This window comes from Drosophila obscura, unplaced genomic scaffold, assembly GCF_018151105.1.
Source record: "Drosophila obscura isolate BZ-5 IFL unplaced genomic scaffold, ASM1815110v1 contig_30, whole genome shotgun sequence".
NCBI classification, from domain to species: Eukaryota; Metazoa; Arthropoda; class Insecta; order Diptera; family Drosophilidae; genus Drosophila; species Drosophila obscura.
The window spans coordinates 1,900,140-1,918,607 of NW_024542818.1; the positions used below are offsets into that span (position 1 = coordinate 1,900,140).

The window sequence follows — 18,468 nt, forward strand, 5'->3', positions numbered from 1 at the left end:
TTGAACTCCAATTCGAACTATTCTACCCCCCTACATTAGCTTATGTTCTCTTAAGTCCGAACTCCCAAACTCTTCACTCGAAAACAGAATGTAAACAATTAGATGCACTGTACTCACTTGTTCTCTTAAGCGCCTTAACAGTGCCGCTCTTCAAGCTGTTAAATGATGTGTGGCTGCGGGGGAAGACTAATTTTAGCAAATGCGCAAATGCTCCATTTCTTTGATATTTTGATTGTTTTCCATGTTATTCTATTATTTAATCACTTCACTAACACTGTATTAATGTTTTTGAGTTTTTTCCAACAATTTCCGCGTTGTTTTATTCGATTTTATGCAAATTAGTTGATCTCCGCGTCGCTTCGCATTACATACTGTTTACATTTTCGCTCGTCCCGTTGTTAGCTGTCATGCTACTCTCTTTGTAGACTAATTTTGTGAGAGAAGGTGGATCTGCTCTGCGACTTATTACTGCCGCTCTTCTGTTAATTCTTTGGTCTTAATATTCATAAGGAGATGGATGCTATTTGGTTCCCCCTCTCTTATGCCTGCACAGAACTGCACCGAAATATGCGGATATTGGGAGAGCGCATTCATCACCTTGCCATTCGTGCATATTGATTTCGAGCAAGAGTTTTAACAGAGATGCGGGGGAGTAAGAGCATTTTGCGGTTAACATTTGTGACGCCGCTTTTTTTTACAGAAGCTCTTGTGGTCGATCTCATGATTTCTGTGTATTTGTTTTTTGCTACTTCTGCTACTGCTCCTTCGTCCCATCCACAGTTCACCTACTCCTCCTGTTCCCCTCTTCCATCTTTTCATGCGTTTTTTTTCTGCTGTGTCACGGTCATGGCTGCGGACCTGCCTGCCATATTGGACATGGACGTGAACATGGACCTGGGGACTGTCCTCGTTCGCGGTCGGTCCCCTACTCATCCATCGCTCATCGTACTCCCATCGATTGTGCACTAGTTTATGGCCTGATTCCCGACACAGTTTCGGAAGGTGCAAGAATATTAATTAATAATTCCGATCACAACTGAACACTTTCGTGTTTGCCGCTGACTTACGAGTAACTGCGATCTTCGGTCGACGGGGACGGGGACTCGGGTCTGTCTGCGGTACGGTCTGGCATGCGAATTATTTAGCTAAATACCAGAAAAGTGAGCGAACAACGGCAAAGGCAACAGCGAGCAAGGATAGAGAGAGGCAAAGAGTGGTCGTGATACCCTTAAAGAGGAAGAGTACTATGACTTACAGAAGATGTTTGCAACGCAGAGAAATTACTCCAAGAGAAGTTTCTCTATGGGTATCTAACGCTACGCTACTCGAAGCAATTCTACTTGTTCCACTACTTTTCTTGTTAATTTATTGCCTCTAAAAGTGCGTTTATAGCACAGCCAATGTCAACGATTGCTTTCGAATGGATCAATCAATGGAAAAGTTGTGAAAACTTAAGCCAAATAAATTATAGCAGCGTCAGAATGTCACTTTTCCAATCTGTTTTCCTGCTAAAAACAATGTAAGAAGGAGAGGAAAGTTATTCTTAAAGCAGTTCATCATTTTGTTGAGAAAAAGTTATTACCCTGCTGGAAAGTGGTAAGAGAGGGAGTTGGGCGGAGAGAGAAGAGTATACTTCATCAGAAGCACGCACAATTACGATAAGGATCACGCTCCCGAACTGCACTTCTCCGATTTCATTTCATTTTGTATCGTTTTCTTTTGATTCTGATTCTGCCTCTCTACCTTTTGTCACTCCTTCTCTCGGCCACTCTCTTATTTGTATTTTATTGCTTAATTGTTGGCCCTCTCTTTGTGGTTTTTGAATTATGAACTGTTTCAGGCAGGCAGGCACTTTTCTCTTGTCTGTGGTTCGTTTTGTTTTCGTGTGTTTGTTGTGTGGTGTAACACAATCGAGAAACAGTTAGCCAGCGGCCATAAAAACCCAAGCAGCGAGAGAGTGAGAGAGATCTTACAAGCTGATAAACGGTTATGTGAATGCATTTCTTGTGGCTACTCTTTTTGGTACCTTGTAGAATAAGATGGGGTATATTGTTTTCATGTGTAACTGCATGTTCTTTAAGAAAGAGGTAGAGAGATTTATACTCTAACGAGTGTATATATTATTGAAGAGTATCAGAAGCAGATTCTATATGCAATCAAAATGAAAAAGGACACCTAGCTTCTGGATGTAATAATGTTTCTCCCAGTACTATCCTACCCGGTAATTTGTTCTCCTTCTAAAATAACAGTTTTATATTTTGAATATCAGTTGGAAAAGATATATTTGCTTCCCAATAAGTGAATCACAATTAGTGGGTATCCCATTACTCGACTACTTGTACTTCGTACAAAGAGAGAAAGAGAGAGAGAGAATGGTAAGGGATTTACAGTGGAATCATTGTGTTCTGCTATTTTATCACCTTGCGTCAGTTTTATGGTGGCTGCGCCTCGCCTCCGAAGAGAAATGGTGAAGGAGGAGAGAGATTGTGACAGTTTTTTGATCGCAGTTACTTTATTGCTTCCTCTCTCCTGACTCTTAGCTGGATCCTTTCTGGTTTTACCTATCTTATCGCTGCATCGCTTGTTTATCGATCATTTTCCAGGCGCCCACCAAAAATGTTTCCCTCGTTGAGTTTGTTTTTGCATTGGTTCTGTATATTTTGTGGCTATCACGTTCCTGCAGAGCTGCTTGGAATGGACGCCTCGTGTGTCCGAGTAAACGTGATGGCTGGAAATGAACCTGCTAAAAGTTTGCTCTCTTCCGCTCCCACACACCCACACCCGCACATTCACTTGCTCTTAAGCTCTGCTCTCTGGCCGCCTGCCTCTCTCTCTCTCTAGGCTTCATTGTTGCGGTTCTTTCGATTTTGATGTATTGCACATGGCGATATGTACGTGCACGTGATATGCGAAAGAGAGCGCCAGACGTGCGTCAGACACTTGAAGCTTAGAAGCGTGCTTCCTCAGCCCTCTACCCCTCTGCCACTAGCCAGCCCACTCTCTACCCCTCTCCTTTTCATTCATAAAAGTCTGCTCCTGACTGGAATACCATTTTCTGTGGCGATATTTTCGAAAAAAGGCAAAAACAAAACGCAACTGAAAATGAAACCAAAACCGAAAACCGACATGGAACAATCATGTCCCCCGCAGCACGCACTCGCAGCGGCACGCACCTTTCGGACCAGCAACAGCAACCTACCACCACCCCCCTGCCCATGCCACCCGTTTGGAATCAGCCCACACGCATCGCTGCACGTCCATGTCCATGTCCACATCCCATTGTCCTCGGGGCACAGAGTCCACAAAATCAGAGTCCACATGGAGTCCAGTCCACACACGCGTTACCAATTTCCGACCTACAGCAGGAGTCCCGTCCCCACCCCAAAGCGATGATGATGATGATGATGTCCAATGACGATGATGATGGTCATGTCTGCTCGATGTCTGGACGCGGACGTGGACAGAGCTCTCGTGGCTGCTACTACTGCTGCTGTCTCTGGAACCGGAAGCGCGAACGCATCCCACGTCCCTTGCCCCACAGCCCCACGTTCGATTTTTATGGCGCGGGGCTTGAATTTCAGTTCCTCATTCATTGTCCACCTTCCACCTCACTCCACTCCAACCGGCTCCAGCTCTGCTTCTTCCTCTGGGCAGAATCCCTCCCCTCTCGCACATCCTAAAGGGGTCTGGTCGGAGGCACTTGGCACGTTTCCTTTTTAAAATTCACAATTGACGCCGCCGTAATTGTGGGAGAATTCGCTACACCAACTTGTCTCTCACTCTCTCTCTCTCTCTCTCTCTCTCCCTGTCTGTCTGTCTCTCTTTTGCCATCTCTCTCCCACTCAGGCTCAAGAAATCGATCACGTTTCGGTTTCTACACATGTTCCAGTTACGTTACGTTTACGTAATGGATTGAGTGGGTTGGCTGGGGGGTGGGTGGACTGCAAGTCGTTTTGGCCAAGAAATACACTTTGCTCTAGTTTGAACCAAAAAGGAAATGGATTTTGGGAAACATGAATGAATGAATGAAAGCAGCGATTATCGATGGCAAAGCGATTATCGATTGTTAATTAAGGATAGAAGCGGTCTACGTCCTTCTGTTGATTGGAAATTGTGGGTAGACGCGGCTTTCAATAGCTGCTATCGATGGCAGCTCTACTTAAGAATGAGCTGATTAGTTGGATATATTTAGCATCTGTTAAATGGTCTCTTTATGCCTTGACAGGTCTTAGAATCGCTCCTCCTATAGGTGGAAAAACCGTTGCTGCCTCAAGTATATACTTTGGAAATCCTACCAAGATATTATTCTGTGATTTGGATGTGCACTTACTTTATGCTTAGGGAACTTTCCTTGTAGTATCCCATATCAATTATTCAATAATTGTCTGTCCCTAAGCCCCCTTCTCCACCATCGAAACACTTTTCATGTTTTGCAGCCAATTCGTTTGATTATGGGAAGCTCCTTGGCTGGAAATTAAAAGGGTGTTGATTCTCTCATTCTCCCATTTCCTTCATCTGTGTGGTCCTCGTTTAATTCTGTGGTATGGGGGAGGAGGTGCTCTGCTGTACCAACAACCACATAAAAGAGACAACTTCAGTCTGTGCGAGATTGGAATAACAAAACGCCCCCATCCTGCACCGCCTCCTCCTCCTGTCAGGAAATCCTAGAAGACAGAGCTTCTACCTGTCCAGGAGGTTCAGGGGGGCTCACAGGATGTGGGGACCATAGGCTGTTTTGCCGCGTTGTCATTGGCATTTCGGTCACATACACAAACACACATAAAAACCAGAAGTAGGAGCAGAAGGAGAGAGCGAGGCAAACAGCAACACCCACGCACCAGAAGAGAGCAGCGCCAGAGCCAGAGCCAGAGCGAGAGAGAGAGAGCGATAGAGAGGCCCAAAGAAATTCCCAAATGTGTAAAGAAGTAAACTAATTGCTGCGCGTGACGCCAGCCCCAAAACAAAAGCCAGCTCCACACCACACAACCCCCCCACCCCACCCCCACTTCTATGCTCAGCTCCCACCCCCCCTGCGGATAACATAAGTATATAAACGCAAGCGAGACGCAATGATGGGGCCCTGCCTTTGCCCACCCTATGCGAGAGCGAGACGCTGCCAACCAGTTTACAATGCGGCGTCTGCAGCATGTACGTGCCAGACAGCTATCTCGCTCTGTCACGCACACCCATACGGGCGTGGATAGAGCAGTGGGATGCTCTGTCTCGCTTCGGCGGCCTCATTTCGTATGCGCGCAATGTCGATTCCGATTCGACGGCAGGTCACGTCCCGCCCATTTGCACGCACACACACAGAGTCATGGTTTATGCTGTGCCTGTGTGACAGAGAGAAGAGAGAGAGAGAGAGAGAGAGAGCGAGAGCGATGTGGAGCGTGAGGCTGCTTAAAATGCTACTGGTGCCGCCACTGTACATGACCGAACGCAGTGTCAGGTGCTCACCCACACACACACACACACACACAGCAGCACACAGCAGGCACACAGTTACGTTCGGCTTGGCTGTTCGTGTCGCAGGGCCCTCGGCTTCGTGTCGAGTCAAAGATGTCACCCCCAAAAAATTGTAAGCGCTTCTTCTCTGTCACTCTGCTGGCGAATGAATGGTGGGGCCTGGGCTTCGTGGGCAGCGACGCTGACGGCTGCTGCTGGGATTGTACTGTTGTTTTTTTCTCTCTTCGGATGCGAAACGTGACTCTGGATTATTCTTCGCTCCGCCAGCAACAGCAACGGACGTAGACGTGTCCGTGCCGCATCGTAACTGTAACCGTAGCCGTAATTCCGTGCGTCGTCATTCAATTGCAGTTTCACGTACGCCACGGCCCACACTCTCTCTCTCACTCGCTCCCTCACTCACTCTCTCTCTCTCGGTGTCTCTCTTTCGGTGCGTGTCCAAGTTCTGGGTTGCGCCTCATTCCGTTGCCAATATTCCACATCGGACGGAGACGGACCAGACCAGACCAGACCAGCCAGCGACGTGCCAAGTGCCGATTCCCGGCGATAAATTAGCCGGACGCGTCGATTGCCGCGCTCCTCATTTGAATGCCAATCGAAGAGTCGACTCCTCCGTGTCTCGTGCGTGAGTCCCCCCCCATCCCGTACCGTCCCGTCCCCACGCACCCCATCAAAGGATAATTGAAGACACGTACGCGCGTGTGTAGGACAACAAAAGGATGCGGCACACGTCGATGACGAGGCACCACCGCTGTTGACCTCCAAAAGTGGCCCCAAACCCAAAACCCAACCCAACCCTTAACCAAGTGCAATAAATAGTGAAAAATGTGTTAACCCCAGTGCCAGAACATCCATCGATCCATCGATATAGCATCGCTAAGACGAAGAACTACCTCTGCAGATCCGCCAATCCCATACGATCACACGATCATTATGTTGCCATATCAGGCAGCCGTGGCCATGGATTATGCCGGCTATCAGCGGCAGCCGACGCCCGGACATCCCGGCTCCCACATGGCCGCCACCATGGGATCCTTGGGAATGCCCTCGGTGCCGTTCACACACAGTTGGATGGTGCCCGCACAGGACCTCTGTGGCATGGCTCCGTACAACAAAATGCCCAATCAGCATCAGCCGGGCGGACCCGGAATGCATGCCCAGCAGCAGCCCATCGAACCGGGGTTAGTACGAAGGGTTAACCTACGAGTATGGAGTAGGTCTTAGCTTCAAAGGAAATTGGTAGCAATTCCGATGGGAAAACATCTTCAAATGATGGATCTATTTTCCAAAATACAAACAATTATTTCAATTACAAAAGCTTTGCTTTGATCAGAGGAAGAGAATTTATTCTTTCAACTAAAGAAATCTAGCAACTTGCTCTTCTTGTTGTTCAAAATCATCAAAAGTTCTTCCAATTTCTGTTTAAGGACAAAATATAGATGAATCTTTCTTTATTTTCGTAGATTTTTAAAACAGTTTTCCTATTATATGATACAAAAAAATCGCCTTGATAATGGAGCGAAATTTATGGACAGTTCTGCTAAAAGAATCCTCTGAAAATCAGCAAGAAACGGAATAAAGTATTTCGTCCAATTGGAGACGACTCTCAATACGAATCCTCTTCTGTTTTCCACGAATTCCGATAGCAAAGGGACATTTCTACTATCCCGCTGAGTTTTAACCGTATCTCAACACACACACAAAAACAACACAGAACTGATAAAGCGGTAACGGTACTCTGTGCTCCTTCAGGCCATAAACCTGGACAAAGGACCTCACCCTCTCATATTCCTTTATGTGTAGTCTGTATTTCTGTTGTGTGAACCGAAGGTTAAACAAAAGGGAAAGACGAAGGACTTGGGTGACTTTCTTTCGCCCTTCTGTGACCGCAGTAAGCCGCTTAGGAGCCAAATAGCTCTTAATTCCCGGTTTTAAGCCGCTAATCGAATCGAATCTGAGTCTCTATAAAAATATTTGCACACCCAAAGCAATCAAGTGGAAAAGAATTACAGTACCCTCCAAAAAGGACCCAAATAAGATGATTATCAGTGCGAAACTTTCACACAGATACGGCGGACGGGACACATATATGTCCCTTAAGACAGGACCTCATTTGGGAAGCAAAGGAGAGCTTTCGAAGCTCACTAATACTGAGTCAATAGTGCCAATCAGCTGCTCGATTTTCGGGCAATTTACGCTAATGACAGGCAATTTGTACGCAACGCTAGAGAGTGGCGAATTCTGTGCGAAATTAAAACGAGGCCGTGGCATCATTTGTCAAGGGAATACCATACCACTCTCCCGCTCTCCCTCCCTCCCTTCTTGCAACATCTTTGTGCCTCATTTGAATGGCATTTCGATATTGATGATGTGAAGATTAATGTATTTTCTCTTTTAATTTGCAAAAAAGAGGGATACAAACGCTCTGCTTCACATGGAGGTTTTTGAACCGCATCATTTTTATTCGGAAATCATTTACGGCATGAGTTGAGGTCTCTCAGGTACGAGAGTACTGTGTGGCATGGCATCTCTTTTAGTGTAATTTCCACACAACTAATTAAAATTGTTTGCTGCTTAAACAAAAAGCAAGTGGCAGCAGGCAAAAGGGAAAACTGGCTTGGCCCGTGGCAAAAAAAAAAAAACCCCGCGGAGACGACGGTGTTTCTTTTTAATTATCAAAAATATTTTTATGGCCCCACAACGACGGAGACGACGACGACGACGACGGGCCGCAGTTGAGATACAAATCTCAGACGAGGCGGAGACGGAGACGGAGACAGAGACTCTCGGCCAAAGCTGAAGCCCCAAATCCGAAGATGAAGTTTCAGAGCCAGAAGCCGACGCGGCTCAAATAAAGCTACACAAAACGAAGCTTCAAGCCCGGTGATGAGCGCATTAAAATAAATTTAAAAGACCACAAAATGTACAAAAATTAAGACAGCTGTCGTTTAAGTCTGGGTTTGGCCACGACTTAAGGAATGCCCTACCAAATGTTCGCTGTTGAAATTAAAGGTAGAAGAAGGAAGAAATGAGGTTGCAGGGGAGACACCAGAGCATAGTGTTTGGGAGAATGAGATTTCTTTAAGTTTGACTTGAAGTATATTCTTATAGTGTTTGAATCGGATAATTCTAGAAGAATAATTTACTTTGGGATGTTTAAATAGCGAAGAGACTAGTGAAAGGGTATTTCTAGTAGTCTGTCTACTCAACTGTCGGAAACATTTACTTATGTTGGTATATTTTCGGAATATTTCCAGCAGTAAATATTTTTTAATACGTTCCATTAAGTTAGAGGCGAAAATGTGAATTTGTAGGAGTCTGAAAATATTGAGATAATATCAAAAAATGTATTCATTCTATTCAAAATTTATTCTTAAGAAAAGCAATGAAAACTTCTCCTAAAATTGGTAAATATTCAGCAATATTTCCATAACTTATATGCTAAAAGGTATAGAAGAGTCTTTGGTTAGGCCTCAAAGTATTCAAACACACTAGAATCCCCCTCCCAACTACTGTATATGTACCTCTTACCAACCCGTAATACCCTTGACTTTTATCTATAGCGCAGCACAGATTTCAGTGCAACAGTCAAAACAGCAACAGCAACAGCCAGCAACGATCCAGCAACGATCCAGCAACGAGCCAACATACATACAACAAAGAAGTTGTCAACAAACGTAAATTATGAAGGCTTGAAGCCTGAAAGCCTGAAGTTTTCTGACGAAGATGCCTCTCTGAGAGATGGCCGCTCTCAGATAGCGAATGCCGCCAGAAGGTTGCAGAGATCCATATCCATATACCAGAGATCCATAACCCAAGCAGAAGCGGCTCAGCGGCTCAGCGGCTTTGTAGCACATGCAGTGGTTGGAGAGGGAGGAGGAGGAGGATAAGGAGGAACGACTGTACGACTGTTGCAAGTTTAGTGAATGAAAAGTTTCCATGTATTTCCATGCATTTAGGGGAAAAGATGGGACAGAGACAAAGATGCGGATCAGGGCGGTAGATTTCAGAGAGTTTCCAGCAGAATCATAATGAAAATATCAGTTGGAAAAACTCTCACATGCAGCAAAGGGAAATCTTTTGGATAAATGGCCTGCAATTTATACCAGAGACAAACTGTCTCCGGAGAACAATTGCAGTCCGAAAAACCTAAGAGAATCCCAAGACCAATCCATACCATATCTGTTTCTCTCTTCCTCAACTTCTATCTCTGTGTGAAAGGGCGCTGAAAGACTGACAAATGTGTGGCAATTAGTCACGAGCTCTCTGACACCATTCCATCACAAAGGCGTGGGGTTGGGCCAAACAAATGGCCAAAACCTCTGCGCTGACAGGTGTCCAAAGAGCTCTGTGGATCTACGATGTTCGATGTTCGAGCCGATCCTCCAGCTCTAGCCGCCAGCCTCTGGCCATATGTCAGTGTCTACTTATGTATCTTTCATATTCTTTTGAGTAAATATTGTATCTTATGGCTGACAATTGTCTTCACTTCTCTCTCATTCTTTTACAGCATCCTGGAGCTGCGCAAGGAAAAGTCACGGGATGCGGCACGTTCGAGACGGGGCAAGGAGAACTACGAGTTCTATGAGCTGGCCAAAATGCTGCCACTGCCAGCGGCCATCACCAGCCAACTGGACAAGGCCTCCATCATAAGACTGACCATCAGCTATCTGAAGCTGAGGGACTTTTCCGGCCACGGGGATCCGCCATGGACGCGAGAGGCCTCCAGCAGCAGTAAGCTCAAAAGTAAGTACATCGAAAAAAATCGAAAAATCGTAAAAAAAGAGAGATCTTCCACCGTAGCCTTCTGTGAGTGTCGGTGAAAATTTTCACTTTGCTCATTTGCATTTGACGGGTGGGGGGGGGTCGCCATATTGGCAGCCATTTTTGATCGCGGCTTAGGCGGGGGCAAGAGCTAGACAACAGGGGCAAATGCGGGGGCAGAATGAGTGGCAATAAAAACCGAAAGCAGGAAACACATTTGCCTACATTTCGTGTTGCCGGAGTGAAAAAAGAGTGCGCGGGGTGCGCGGGGCTCTACCTTAAGTGAAATAAAAAATTTCAGTTTATTTTTATAATTTTTATTATTTTTAATTTTTTTATTTTCTATGACGGAAAAATTATGCTCTGCGCACCTTAAATATTTTTTTTTGGTTTTGCCAGCAATTTTTGTTTGTTTTATTTTTTATGTTTTGTTTTGGGCTTTTGCCGGAATTTGCATAAAAAATCGCTATTAAGCCGCAATTTATTTTTATTTGCTGCGCATGCGCGGCCATTTTGGTCAGAAATGCTGGCTTTGTCGGGGAGCGGGTAGCGGGTAGCGGAGGGGCGCTGGCGTGGCGGGGGAGTGTGTCATTGTGACAGTTTGTGGAATTTCAGAAGGCCCCATTAAAGTGATTGATTTGGCTTTAACGATTTTGCTATGGAAATGTCAATGGAATGGAGGGGCATACTGTTCTTGAAAAATGTTTTGGAATATGTTTCGAGAATTATGCCCAGTAGACTCGGGGAATTTTCTATAAAAAAGTGGAATTTTATACCCGAAAATCAGTTTCCCAATTGAGTTAATGTCTTAATACTCTTATCACTTCCAAGCACACACGAAACCCTTGAATAAATTATATATGCCCAAACTGTATTATTTATGTGTGTTTTCTTGAGCTTCCCCATACAATCTTTCTATATTTCAATGCCCCCTGAGTCACTTATCAGTGCACAGAGCCATAGCCATAGCCATAGACATAGAGTTTGTCGACACTTCAACCTCCAGCTTAAAGCCTAACACTGAAATCCAATTCATGGCGTGAATTTCCCAACACAGCAACACGGCAACAGCTACCAAGTTATTGTCAACCGATTCCATGCCATGCCATGCCATGCCTTGCCACTTCGCACTGGGAGCGCTCCACGTCATGCTCCAACGACGACAATGCATTTTCACGTCAAAAGGCATTCCACGACGACAGCCCACGACTGTTGGATGGGTCGGGTCTCTCGTCTCCCTCCCTCTCTCTGTCTCTGCGTCTCACCGAGCTGACTGTTCAGCGTTTTAGAGAGTGGGAGCTGGCAAAGTGGCAGAGCCAAAAGCGAGACAGGGGCCCATCAAGAAGCCAGAAAGCCAGAAAGCCAGAAAGGTAGTCAAGGCACTAAAAAAATAATCCAAAATCAATGGGGCGTTATGTATGGACACAAAGAGAACCGGGGGGGGGGACAACGCAACGCAACGCAATGCCTTCTTCTGCCATTCAATTGGATTATTATGCGAAACTAAACCCAGAAAAAAAAAAAACGTATTCGTAGTAATCGAGGGAGTGAGCTGCAACAAGCTGCGGGGCAATAAAAAGCACTTCAATTTGACCCACACAATCCACAATAAAAAATGGGCAGAGAAAATATTTGGTAGGGCCACACACTGAAGGTCATTAAGGCCTCCCACCCACCCACAAAGGCCCAAAGACCCAAAGCCCCGGGAGCGCCACATATGGCCATAGCCAAAGCCAAAACCAAAAGGCGCAAGCGGAAGCGGAAACTGTTTGCCAACTTATCGCGTAGAGGCATTGGAAATCGCTGGGGATTTACTGCGGTGCGGTGCGGGGTGTGCCACACACACAGACAGCCAGGGACTGGCAGGGGATGTGCTTCATTCGAAGCGATTTGCACTTGTGCGAATTATTACTTGGTCAAGCCATACCCCCCACACCCCCACACCGACCACTCTCCACTCTCAAGCCATAATCGTAAAATTCTATAATTGAATTAAATAAATATGCTCCGGAATTGGGCATCGCACATCGGGCATCAGCTGAGAAAATATTGAGGGACGCCGCAATCATACGAGTACTCTTTAGGATATTTATGATGCCTTGTGGTCGCCCTATGGGTTATGGGGGATGGGGTCCTTGGTCCTTGGTCCAAGAGTGTTGTTGTCTTTGTCTGTGTGTGGTGGGGCGTACCTTTTATTTATGTGGCAGTGTGGAGAGCAGAGCAGTGGAGTGGTGTGGTGTGGAGTGGAGTTCTCCTGTGAAGTGTTGTGTTTTGGTGTTACAGGGGAATGCATCATTTATGAGTTGGTTCAAGCTCTCAATGGGCTGTGAGTGGGGGGTGGGCCATAACTAGGGGGGAGTGCCGTGGGGTCTTTGCTGCGAGGAGCGTAATATGTCAAGAGTATTATTTGCCTTTCCCAAATGATAGTTGAACATTTGTGCCCATCGAAGTTGCTTCAATCACGCACCTTTCTCTTCCCTCTATGCACTATCTCATTCGTTTTCTCTCTTACTTCTTAATCGCACACTCACCCATTGCCCTCTTTTGTGCCCCTCTTGCCATTGCAGGTGCCGCCATTCGACGCAGTCCCGCTGTTGATTTGTTCGAGCAACATCAGGGCACCCACATACTGCAGGTAAGTGCGTGCGCCAAAGCGGGATGGCAGCAGTGCTATCAGATACAGAGAGCAAGAGAGACACAGCACCTACCCGCAGCCATTTTGTGCATATCATTACGCTCATCGTTCCCCACTCTCCCTCTGTCCCACTCTTTGCAGTCGCTCGATGGCTTCGCTCTGGCCGTGGCAGCAGACGGTCGCTTCCTGTACATTTCGGAGACGGTGTCCATCTACCTGGGCCTCTCGCAGGTGGAGATGACGGGCAGCAGCATATTCGATTATATCCACCAGGCGGATCACTCGGAGATTGCCGATCAGCTGGGCCTGAGCCTCACCAGCGGCGGCGGTGGTGGCGGCGGTGGAGGAGGCTCCTCGGGCAGTGCAGGTGGCGGCAGTGGTGCCGCCGGCCTGGCCTCCCCCACATCGGGCGCCTCCGACGATGGCAGTGGCACACACGGTACGAACAATCCCGATGGTGAGTCTAGTCCGAGTTGTGGATACAATCCCTGAGACAATCCCTCGTGGGATTAGGGCTGGGTGCACCGATTCCAAGGGGGGGGGAAGAGATCTGCTCTCATGTAGAATATATTTTTAATCATTGTGTTATTTCCCCTCCCCACCTTTCCAGTGGCTGCCTCCATGACGCAGGCCTCCACGAGCGGCTATAAGGGCTACGATCGGAGCTTTTGTATTCGGATGAAGTCCACACTGACGAAGCGGGGATGCCATTTCAAGTCCTCCGGCTATCGGGTGAGTTATCCACACTCCTTAGTCCTTACTCTCTTTTTACCTCGGCTCCCCCACTCCCAGTGAGTGCTTTGAGCGCCTTCCCTCTCTCTCTCTTTTTTTTGTTTGTTTGTTTGTTTTCTTGCTCTTTGATTTTTTTTTTATTTTATTCATTTACCGTTATGTAGCTCGTAGTGCTAACTGTACTTTTTGTTGTTGTTATTTTTTAGTTTTTAGTTTTTTTTTATTTGAAGTCTTAACTGATATTTTCTTTGGGGCTTAAGAGTGTTTTAAGCGTAGGACTAACCCTTAGAGAAAGCTTCGTTTTTGTTGTTCGGTTGTGTGTGTGTACTTTGTGTGTGTACCTGTTATACGTATTACCATCCCATCCACTGCTTATCTACAGGCCAGCGATGCAACCAGCAATTGCAACAACGCTAACAATAATAACGCTAACAATAACGCTAAAAACGTTAAGAATCCGGGCTCAAACTATTCGGTACGTATCAATTGAAATCAGTACAAAAAAAAAAACCAACAAACAACAAAAATCAACAACAACAACAAAAAAAACAAAACAAAATTTAAATTAAATTAAATTAAAAATTTATAACATCAAATGGCAAACATCAAAACAGTTTTGAGGAATGCATTCGTTTTTTGTTCAAGTTTTGATTCTATTTCGGCCATATACTCGTATATTTTTGTGTGTGTGAACCACTGACTGATTTTAGATTGATCAGTATCGAATAACTATAGTGCGGAAGCAGCCTGCAATCATCCATCAATCAAGCACCAATCAACAAGCAATGAAGCACAAATCCAACATCATTCAAGCCATCAAACATCTGTCTATCCATCATTGCGATTTGCACTTCCTTTTCCACATTTATCTAGGGGCTGCCACTTCAAAAATACCCCAAAAATATTTCACAAATTAAAAAGAGACAAAAATAATTTTAATAAAATTGTTATCAGCTGTGGCAATCCTTCTCGAAGCTTTTTTCATCTCCCAAGCCAAGCATTCGCTGCTTCAATGATAAATCCCGCACTCCATCAATCTCCTGGCACCGTCAAATAGTGCTTGCCCAGCCGATCGATCCATCGTCTAACCCAAGGACCGCCTTCTCTTTTGTACCTTTGCAGGTCGTTCTGCTGCTGTGCAAGCTGCGGCCCCAGTACACCTTCTCGCACAGTCGCAAGTCGCAGCCGCCGCTGCTGGGGATGGTGGCCCTGGCCATTGCCCTGCCACCGCCCTCCGTGCACGAGATCCGTCTGGAGTGTGATATGTTTGTGACCCGCGTGAACTTTGACCTGAAAGTAGCGCACTGCGAGCCAAGGTAAGGCCATACTTGGTTTGCCTTTTTTTTTGGCTGCTCCTCTAACTGAATTCTGTCTCGTGCCTTTGTCAGGGTCTCGGATCTGCTGGACTACACGCCTGAGGATCTGGTGAACAAGAGCCTGTATTCCCTGTGCCATGCGGAGGATGCCAATCGACTGCGCAAAAGCCATTCGGACTGTAAGTAAATGATTTAATTCCTTATGCTACTGCCCATAAGGGAAGCTCTAGGGCAAGCCAATTGCAGTTCGAATGGCAGCTAAATTGGGCACAGGATTCCTATTCGCCTTACTAATTCCCTTCTCTCCCTCTCTCTCTGTGTCTCTTTCCTCTGATTAGTGATCGAAAAGGGTCAAGTGCTGACGGGCTACTACCGACTGATGAACAAGAGTGGAGGCTACACCTGGCTACAGACCTGCGCCACGGTCGTCTGCAGCACCAAGAATGCCGATGAGCAGAACATCATTTGCGTCAACTATGTGATCAGGTGAGTGGAACACCAAGCAAGCCATCCCCCCACCCCCACCCCAAACACACCCTCAAAACCGATCTCTCTTTGTCTCTCTGTATAGCAATCGAGAGAATGAGAATCTGATACTGGACTGCTGCCAGCTGGAGCCGAGCATGGACAGCATCAAGCACGAGGAGGGATTGGGCAACGACAAGAGCAGTGGCTCGCCAGGCGGCGATGCAGCGGGCGATGGCAACGCCCATTTGAGTGCCGGGGAAATGAAGCTGACGGATGGCAAATCGGATCCGGAGGGACACTCGCATCGCGGACGGGGACGCAGTGCCGCAGCCTCGCATGGCAGCAGCATGAGCAGCCTGTCCCTGATCAAGGACAGCCCCACACCGCTGGGCGTGGAGATTGAGGCGGGTGTGGGTGTGGGTGTGGGCGTGCTGCCAGCCACTGTGGCCACGCCGGTGCCCGCCCCAACGCCCGTTGGCAGCACGACGAGCAGTGGGGCGACAACCAAGCGCAAGAGGAAGACCAAGGCCGCACAGCAGGCGGAGGAGGAGCAGCAGGTGAATGTCGAGCAGCCGATGGCCAAGCTGCCGGCCATGGAGGAGTCCCAGCCAAGGAGTCGCCTGCCCTCCATTGTGGACGAGCAGCCAGCAGCCGATTCGGCAGTCAAGGATCTGGAGCACGCCATGTCCAAGCATCTGCCATCGCCCGTGTCAGTGTCCGTGGCCGTGTCGCAGGCGAGCACCGACTTCAGTGCCGATTCCCTCATCAAGCAGCAGCACCAACAGGCGCACCAGCAGCAGCAGCAGCAACAGCAGCAGCAGCAGCAGATCGACCCCAACGAGAAGAGCAGCACGATCCAGTGGATTGGGACGCCCTACCAGCAGCCACCCGCCCCCATGCCGGCCACCGCGCTGCTCCGGCAGCTGTACGCCAATCGGGAGAGCGTGATCCGGGCGACGGCCCGCCAGACGCCCACGGGTGTGGGTCCCGGGGTGTTCTACGGCGAGCAGCAGACGGGTCCGCTGCCCACGCCGCCGGGCAGCGAGTCCTCCTACGAGAACCAATACCTGCAGCTGCACTCGGCCGCCTCCGCCGCCGGGGTGCATCCCCAGAAGGGCTCCTCCGATGCCTTCACCAATCTGGTGTCCACCTACGGCGGCTATCACAGCTCCATTGACTACCACAACGCCATGACGCCGCCCAGCTCCGTCTCCCCGCGCGACTCCAACAACTCTGGCAAGGTGCCGCCCTCCTCCGCCCCCATTCTGGCCAGCAACGGCGGTGGCTACGAGTACGCCGATCCGCTGCGCGGACAATATGTGGCTGCAACCGGAGATGGTGCCCCCGCCACGCTGCCCCTGAAGCCGCAGGCCTACACTGCCACAATGCACCCGCATCCGCATCCGCACGGCCATGCCACCAGCACCAGCACCACAACCACCGAGGGCGGCGTCACCTACAGCAACCTGGAGCAGCCGCAGTACTTTGCCCCGCACTCCAGCTTCCATTTGTACCACAAGGGCAGCCCCGCCACCGGCTGGTACTCCACGCCCTCCTAGGTAATGGACGACGGCGGCTTGGCCCAGTGCCAGCAGATGCAGCCGTACCAATCCCCGCACTCTGCCTATCAGGAGCAGCAGCATCATCATCATCATCCTGCTGCTGCTGCAGCTGCTGCAACTTCCGCTGGTGTGGGTGTGGGTGTGGGTGGTGGCGATCGCTGGGACTTTGTGGGGGCACTGGGCAAGGTGGCGCGCATGTTCTTCAGCGCTCGCAAAGGTAATCCCGGATAGACACAGCAACGAACAGGCAAGGCAGCCGGGCAGGTGGAGCCATCCTTCCTGCTGGCACTTGTACAGGCTTGGCTTAGGAGGAGCACACTCCTCAGAACGCATCTAATTAGGAAGTTAGGAAGTTAGGAACTAGCACTAGCAGTCCCCCCAGGACTAGAACTTAGAGCCTACACATTAAAGCGTTAAAAACATTCAATGTTGTTATATAGTTCTTAAGAGTTGTAAATTATGGACACACCACAAGACACCACTCCACTCCACTCCTCTCCTCACCAGAGGCACACACTGACACACCCAATGAAATTAGCTGCAAAACGGAAATACTCGGCAAGAATGCAATTGATTAAATAAACTAAAACTAAACGAATACCTAGGATACACACGAAAGTTAATACTAATATTAAATAAGACTAAGACTTGCATATAGAGTGCCAGCAGAGCGGAAGAACAGATCGAAGAACTCCTCGTACTACGCGTTAATCAATGATTGCTCCACTCCACTCCACTCCATATTGTTATTAATTATTTAAATCAATTGTAATTTTACCAGTACATAAATACACATATATACATTAAACATTAAACATATAGAAGATAAACCGCATGATATATTAATTAATATATATATATATTTAAACATTTTTACAACATATCAAATGCTTCCTCCTTTAGAATTACGAACTACCCTACCATATACATACAGATACAGATATAGATACAGATACAGATATAGTGTGCCCCCAGACTCGCTTTGGGATTCCTTCTATTTCGATTCAATGAAATTTACCCCCTAAGATGTCTAATGTTCCACTCACAACTGTTTTTCACACTCCCACTCCACCTTCTCCTCCTCCTTCTCTATTGTATATTTAACGAAAAAAACCATCTATCGGAATAGCTAAACAAACAACAACAAAACAAACAACAAAAAACGAAAAAAGTGTAATTAAATTTTTGTATAAAACACAAAGAAAGTTTCTTCCCATTAAAGGCTTACAAAATATTGAGTATAAATATGTAAAAGGTGGATTTTAATTGTGGCTGGAGGGCAGTGCTAAGGATCCTTCTAAAGCTCTCCATCTTTCGCGACTGAAATCAGGCAAAAGGCCATATGAAATTCAAATCACAGTCCTTGAAGTTTATCTGTCAGCTTTGAAATACGAGTAACCATATTCGGTAGATCAGCAGTTGAGTCTCAGTCTCACAGTCTCACAGTCTCACATTGAAGTATGGACCTCTCAAGGGCAATCTACTTTGTTTGCCGCCTTTTCTATATCAGCGTCACACTCTCGGC

The 18,468-nt window shown here is 47.4% G+C and overlaps 1 protein-coding gene across 6 annotated transcripts in view; it reads left to right on the forward strand.

The window, feature by feature from the left end:
• LOC111068791 (protein trachealess) overlaps positions 1-18,382 on the forward strand; it is a 30,189-nt gene extending 11,807 nt beyond the window's left edge. The window contains exons 1-10 of one of the 6 annotated variants that reach the window (XM_041594571.1): positions 6,104-6,647; positions 9,977-10,212; positions 12,798-12,865; positions 13,007-13,304; positions 13,476-13,597; positions 13,980-14,072; positions 14,720-14,913; positions 14,986-15,092; positions 15,252-15,399; positions 15,485-18,382. In XM_041594571.1, coding sequence (XP_041450505.1) covers positions 6,400-6,647; positions 9,977-10,212; positions 12,798-12,865; positions 13,007-13,304; positions 13,476-13,597; positions 13,980-14,072; positions 14,720-14,913; positions 14,986-15,092; positions 15,252-15,399; positions 15,485-16,940 — 2,970 coding nt within the window. In that variant the 5' untranslated portion in view covers positions 6,104-6,399 and the 3' untranslated portion in view covers positions 16,941-18,382. Of the gene's footprint in view, positions 1-6,103; positions 6,648-9,976; positions 10,213-12,797; positions 12,866-13,006; positions 13,323-13,475; positions 13,598-13,979; positions 14,073-14,719; positions 14,914-14,985; positions 15,093-15,251; positions 15,400-15,484 lie in introns of those variants that run through there. The other 5 variants (XM_022358518.2, XM_041594569.1, XM_041594570.1 and 2 more) reach the window with 5 other exon arrangements.
• Positions 18,383-18,468: the final 86 nt, after the last annotated feature.